Consider the following 6,141-nt stretch of genomic DNA (forward strand, 5'->3'; position numbering starts at 1 on the left):
CACAAACGTCAGACATCAAATGGCCATGGTTCTTTTCTAAATCTTACTTTTAAAAATAGCTAGTCAAAATTTGATTACATTTTTCGTCCACAGTCATAGCTTTGGCGAGCAGTTCTCACAAAAGAAATGGACTCGGGAAATAGCTGGTCAACGCGAAATACTCGCTGCCTATGGCGGCGTCAAGCTATCTGACGTAAGGGGTATGCGTGCTCCTTTCCTCTCAGTTGGTGGTAACAAAATGTACAAAATGCTGTATGACTCAAATTTCACCTACGACTCGTCGATGCCGGTCTATGAAAATCGACCTCCATCGTGGCCGTACACTCTTGACTATAAGATCTTCCACGATTGTATGATACCGCCCTGTCCGACACGAAGCTATCCGGGGGTTTGGCAAGTACCCATGGTCATGTGGCAGGACTTGAACGGCGGACGCTGCTCTATGGGAGATGCCTGCTCAAATCCAAGTGATTCAGAGGGTGTAACCAAAATGATTATGAAGAATTTCGAACGTCATTATACCACCAATAGGTAAAGAGGCAAGATTTTTAATAATACTTCTAGGTGTTAAGGAATACTATTTAATACAGGGCACCGTTTGGATTGTTTTATCATGCCGCTTGGTTTACGCAACCGCATCACAAGGAAGGGTTTATAAAGTTCCTCGATGCCATAAACGCCATGCAGGATGTTTGGATCATAACAAATTGGCAGGCTCTACAATGGGTGCGCGATCCAACACCTACGTCTAGGATAAATTCTTTCCAGCCATTCCAATGTGATTACTCGGTAAGTGTTAATCCTTACACTAGTACAAACACGCGTGTCTATTTAAAACCCTTTATGAAACTTAAACTTGTAACACACTTTAGGACCGACCCAAACGTTGCAATAATCCAAAAGTCTGCAATCTGTGGCACAAATCTGGAGTTCGATACATGAAAACATGTCAGCCCTGCCCCGACATCTACCCATGGACTGGAAAATCCGGCATACGTTCATCACGCATCGACAACGAAGTTGAAGAGCCTTCCGCGCAAAACTGAGGATTCTTAATCTAGACATGCCAGTTAAACCACGCCTATGCTATTAGTAACCTACTGTTCGTCTTGATGTGAGCTTTGAACACAGAGGAACAATTGGAATGCAATAGTAGATATTGTCATAAGTAATAGTCCAAAATACGGTATTCACTCGTTGATATGTTCTTTATATTATATTTATACTATAGCCAATTTGTTGAAGGGCATGAAAAAATGTATTTAATATTTTGATGACATGTTACTTAAATTTATTTATTCCCTTATGATAGACTTATGTATGTGTACTGTATATTCCTATAGTTTGCTACTCCCATGGAAATTTGTATAAGTACATTCAAAATGCAATATTAGTATAATACTTTGTACATGTAAAAGTTACTAACGTAATTATAGATTTCCATTTAAATTTAAAAAAGAAAAGCGCGTGTTTTAGGACTTTATAAAACTGAGGGGCAATACTCTTTTTTGTGGTTGATTTAATTTGTGATACATACTTTTTCATCTAAATATGTGTCTCTAAATATGTCAATAATTATCTGAAACCAGGCAGTAAATAATTTTAACATTTTAATAAACAAATGTGTCTAAGCATTTTTTTTTATGTTCAACCTTGTATATAACATTTTAATTAAAATCCGGTGAAGGGGCCTAATAATCTTGGGTATATATATCACTCTATATTTTCTAACTATGATTTATTTTCAGAAAAATTCTTATCATACTATTATAAAACTAAAGATTTTATGTGCTTTCCATGTTACAATATCAAGAGCTCACGAAATCATATATATTATCATTTCTGAATTTATAACATTTATCGCATCATTCTAGCTTAAAGCATGATTTATATCATTTTGACTAACGGTACTATTAAAGAGCTTAAACTATAAGAACTTACGTCTTGAACAGACTTTTTTTAGGCACCTAATGAAATGTATAATCCAATTAATGACCCATTTGTAACGGGAACCGCAGAAAAAAATCAAATCATAATGTCAGACTAGACTAGTAAATCCATGCAAAGTTTTAAGAAATTTGCGAGCCTAGCGAATATTTTAACATTTAAGCTGTTAGTACTCATACGAAAGTATTAGATGGATTTGTAATTCTGCAAACTTAAAATAAAAAATCATTAAGATTAATTAATATTTAATTTAAGTATATTGTATGTATGTGGACACATAAAAAATTGTAAAGCTGAACGCAGTTCAAAAAGTTTAATTTTACCAACGAGTGAATTATGTATTTTGTGCTAATAATTGTAAAACATGTAAAATAAAAAAACAACGTAAGTCAGATAAATTTGCGTTTTGAATTTGCAATCGATAAAACAAATATCTCTGTCTTTAAAACTGTTTGTCCTGAAAAAAGATGTTTGGCTCACTGTTCATGGCTTGCCCTCTAAATCAATTTGACATCTAAGTCCGACAACTCTATTATTTGTCAAAATGCACGTGAAAATAGTACCCCCAAATATCCCATGCAAACAGAGGTCAAAATTTCTCACCCCCATAACTCGGTCAAATCTCATCCGATTTACACGAGTTTTGGCTGTTTGCTCATGGTTTTACCAAAATTTGCTCATGGTCAAAATTCATGTAAAATGGTACCCTCAAATACCCTACATAGGTCAATATTTTCCACCCCTATAACTCGTTCAAAACAAAACCGATTTTGGTCACTATATCAATTTGACATTTAAGTCTCCCTATTCTTGGTCAAAATTCATGTGAAAATGGTACCACCAAATATCCTACACAAGCATAAGTCAATATTTCCCACCCCCATAACTTGGTCATAACTCAACCGATTTTCATAAAGCTTGAAATTTTCTCCAAGGTTTGGCCTCTTAATCAATTTAACATTTAAATCTGGCAACCCAATTTTTGGTCAAAATTCATGTAAAAATGGTACCCTCAAACACCCTACACAGACATAAGTCAATATTTCCCACCCCCATAACTCGGCTAAAAATTAACCGATTTTCATAAAGTTTGGATTTTTCTTCTTGGATTTGCCTCTTAATCAATTTGACATTTAAATCTGGCAACCCAATTTTTGGTCAAAATTCATGTAAAAATGGTACCCTCAAACACCCTACACAGACATGTCAATATTTCCCACCCCCATAACTCGGTCAACACTTAACCGATTTTCATAAAGTTTGGATTTTTCTTCTTGGATTTGCCTCTTAATCAATTTGACATTTAAATCTGGCAATCCAATTCTTGGTCAAAATTCATGTAAAAATGGTACCCTCAAATATCCTACACAAGCATAGGTCAATATTTCCCACCCTCATAACTCGGTCAAAACTTAACCGATTTTCATAAAGCTTGGATTTTTCTTCTTGGATTTGCCTCTTAATCAATTTGACATTTAAATCTGGCAACCCAATTTTTGGTCAAAATTCATGTAAAAATAATACCCTCAAACACCCTACACAGACATAAGTCAATATTTTCCACCCCCATAACTTGGTCAAACATCAACCGATTTTCATAAAGTTTGGATTTCTCTTCTTGTATTTGCCTTTTAATCCATTTGACATCTAAATATGACAACCATATTCTTGGTCAAAATTCATGTAAAAATGGTACCCTCAAACACCCAACACAGGCATGTCAATATTTCCCACCCCCATAACTTGGTCAAACCTCCACCGATTTTCAGAAAGTTTGGATTTTTCTTCTTGGATTTGCCTTTTAATCAATTTGACATTTAAATCTGGCAATCCAATTTTTGGTCAAAATTCATGAAAAAATGGTACCCTTAAACACCCTACACAGACAAAAGTCAATATTTCCCACCCCCATAACTCGGTTAAAACTCAAGCGATTTTCATAAAGTTTGGATTTTTCTTCTTGGATTTGCCTCTTAAATAATTTGACATTTAAATCTGGCAACCCAATTTTTGGTCAAAATTCATGTAAAAATGGTCCCTCAAACACCCTACATAGACATAAATCAATATTTCCCACCCCCATAACTTGGTCAAACATCAACCGATTTTCATAAAGTTTGGATTTTTCTTCTTGGATTTGCCTCTTAATCCATTTGACATGTAAATATGACAACCCTATTCTTGGTCAAAATTCATGTAAAAATGGTACCCTCAAACACCCAACACAGGCATAAGTCAATATTTCCCACCCTCATAACTCGGTCAAAATAAAACCGATTTTCATAAAGTTTGGATTTTTCTTCTTGGATTTGTCTCCAAATCAATTTGACATTTAAATCTTTCAACCCAATTTTTGGTCAAAATTCATGTCTAAATGGTACCATCAAACACCCTACACAAGCATAGGTCAATATTTCCCACCCTCATAACTCGGTCAAAACTTAACCGATTTTCAGAAAGTTTGGATTTTTCTTCTTGGATTTGCCTTTTAATCAATTTGACATTTAAATCTGGCAATCCAGCTCTTGGTCAAAATTCATGTAAAAATGGTACCCTCAAATATCCTACACAAGCATAGGTCAATATTTCCCACCCTCATAACTCGGTCAAAACTTAACCGAATTTCATAAAGTTTGGATTTTTCTTCTTGGATTTGCCTCTTAATCAATCTGACATTTAAATCTGGCAACCCAATTTTTGGTCAAAATTCATGTAAAAATGGTACCCTCAAACACCCAACACAGGCATAAGTCAATATTTCCCACCCCCATAACTTGGTCAAACCTCCACCGATTTTCAGAAAGTTTGGATTTTTCTTCTTGGATTTGCCTTTTAATCAATTTGACATTTAAATCTGGCAATCCAATTCTTGGTCAAAATTCATGTAAAAATGGTACCCTCAAATATCCTACACAAGCATAGGTCAATATTTCCCACCCTCATAACTCGGTCAAAACTTAACCGAATTTCATAAAGTTTGGATTTTTCTTCTTGGATTTGCCTCTTAATCAATCTGACATTTAAATCTGGCAACCCAATTTTTGGTCAAAATTCATGTAAAAATGGTACCCTCAAACACCCTATACAGACATAAGTCAATATTTTCCACCCTCATAACTCGGTCAAAATAAAACCGATTTTCATAAAGTTTGGATTTTTCTTCTTGGATTTGTCTCCAAATCAATTTGACATTTAAATCTTTCAACCCAATTTTTGGTCAAAATTCATGTCTAAATGGTACCATCAAACACCCTACACAAGCATAGGTCAATATTTCCCACCCTCATAACTCGGTCAAAACTTAACCGATTTTCATAAACTTTGGATTTTTCTTCTTGGATTTGCCTCTAAATCACTTTTACATCTAAATATGACAACCCTATTCTTGGTCAAAAATCATGTAAAAATGGTACCCTCAAATACCCTACACAGACATAAGTCAATATTTCCCACCCCCATAACTTGGTCAAGCCTCAACCGATTTTCATAAAGTTTGGATTTTTCTTCTTGGATTTGCCTCCAAATCAATTTGCCATTTAAATCTGGCAACCCAATTTTTGGTCAAAATTCATGTCTAAATGGTACCCTCAAACACCCTACACAGACATAAGTCAATTTTTTCCACCCTCATAACTCGGTCAAAATAAAACCGATTTGCATAAAGTTTGGATTTTTCTCCAAGGCTTGGCCTCTAAATCAATTTGATATCTAAATATGACAACCCTATTCTTGGTCAAAATTCATGTGAAAATGGTACCCTCAAATATCCTACACAAGCATATGTCAATATTTCCCACCCCCATAACTCGGTTAGAACTCAACCGATTTTCATAAAGTTTGGATTTTTCTTCTTGGATTTGCCTCTTAATCAATTTGACATTTAAATCTGGCAACTCAATTTTTGGTCAAAATTCATGTAAAAATGGTACCCTCAAACATCCTACACAGACATAAGTCAATATTTCCCACCCCCATAACTTGGTCAAACATCAACCGATTTTCATAAAGTTTGGATTTTTCTTCTTGGATTTGCCTCCAAATCAATTTGACATTTAAATCTTTCAACCCAATTTTTGGTCAAAATTCATGTCTAAATGGTACCATCAAACACCCTACACAAGCATAGGTCAATATTTCCCACCCACATAACTCGGTCAAAACTTAACCGATTTTCATAAAGTTTTGATTTTTCTT

The 6,141-nt window shown here is 34.8% G+C and overlaps 1 protein-coding gene across 17 annotated transcripts in view; it reads left to right on the plus strand.

Annotated features, from left to right (window-relative positions):
• Cda5 (Chitin deacetylase-like 5) overlaps positions 1-2,357 on the plus strand; it is a 37,520-nt gene extending 35,163 nt beyond the window's left edge. For 9 of the 17 annotated variants that reach the window (XM_070209251.1, XM_070209245.1, XM_070209254.1 and 6 more), the window contains 3 exons: positions 94-531; positions 591-789; positions 873-2,356. In XM_070209251.1, the coding sequence (XP_070065352.1) occupies positions 94-531; positions 591-789; positions 873-1,046 (811 nt within the window). In that variant the 3' untranslated portion in view covers positions 1,047-2,356. Of the gene's footprint in view, positions 1-93; positions 532-590; positions 790-872 lie in introns of all 17 variants that reach the window. The other 8 variants (XM_070209256.1, XM_070209257.1, XM_032438798.2 and 5 more) reach the window with 5 other exon arrangements.
• The last annotated feature ends 3,784 nt before the right edge of the window (positions 2,358-6,141 follow it).

This window comes from Drosophila virilis, chromosome 4 (assembly GCF_030788295.1).
Source record: "Drosophila virilis strain 15010-1051.87 chromosome 4, Dvir_AGI_RSII-ME, whole genome shotgun sequence".
Classification (NCBI taxonomy): domain Eukaryota; kingdom Metazoa; phylum Arthropoda; class Insecta; order Diptera; family Drosophilidae; genus Drosophila; species Drosophila virilis.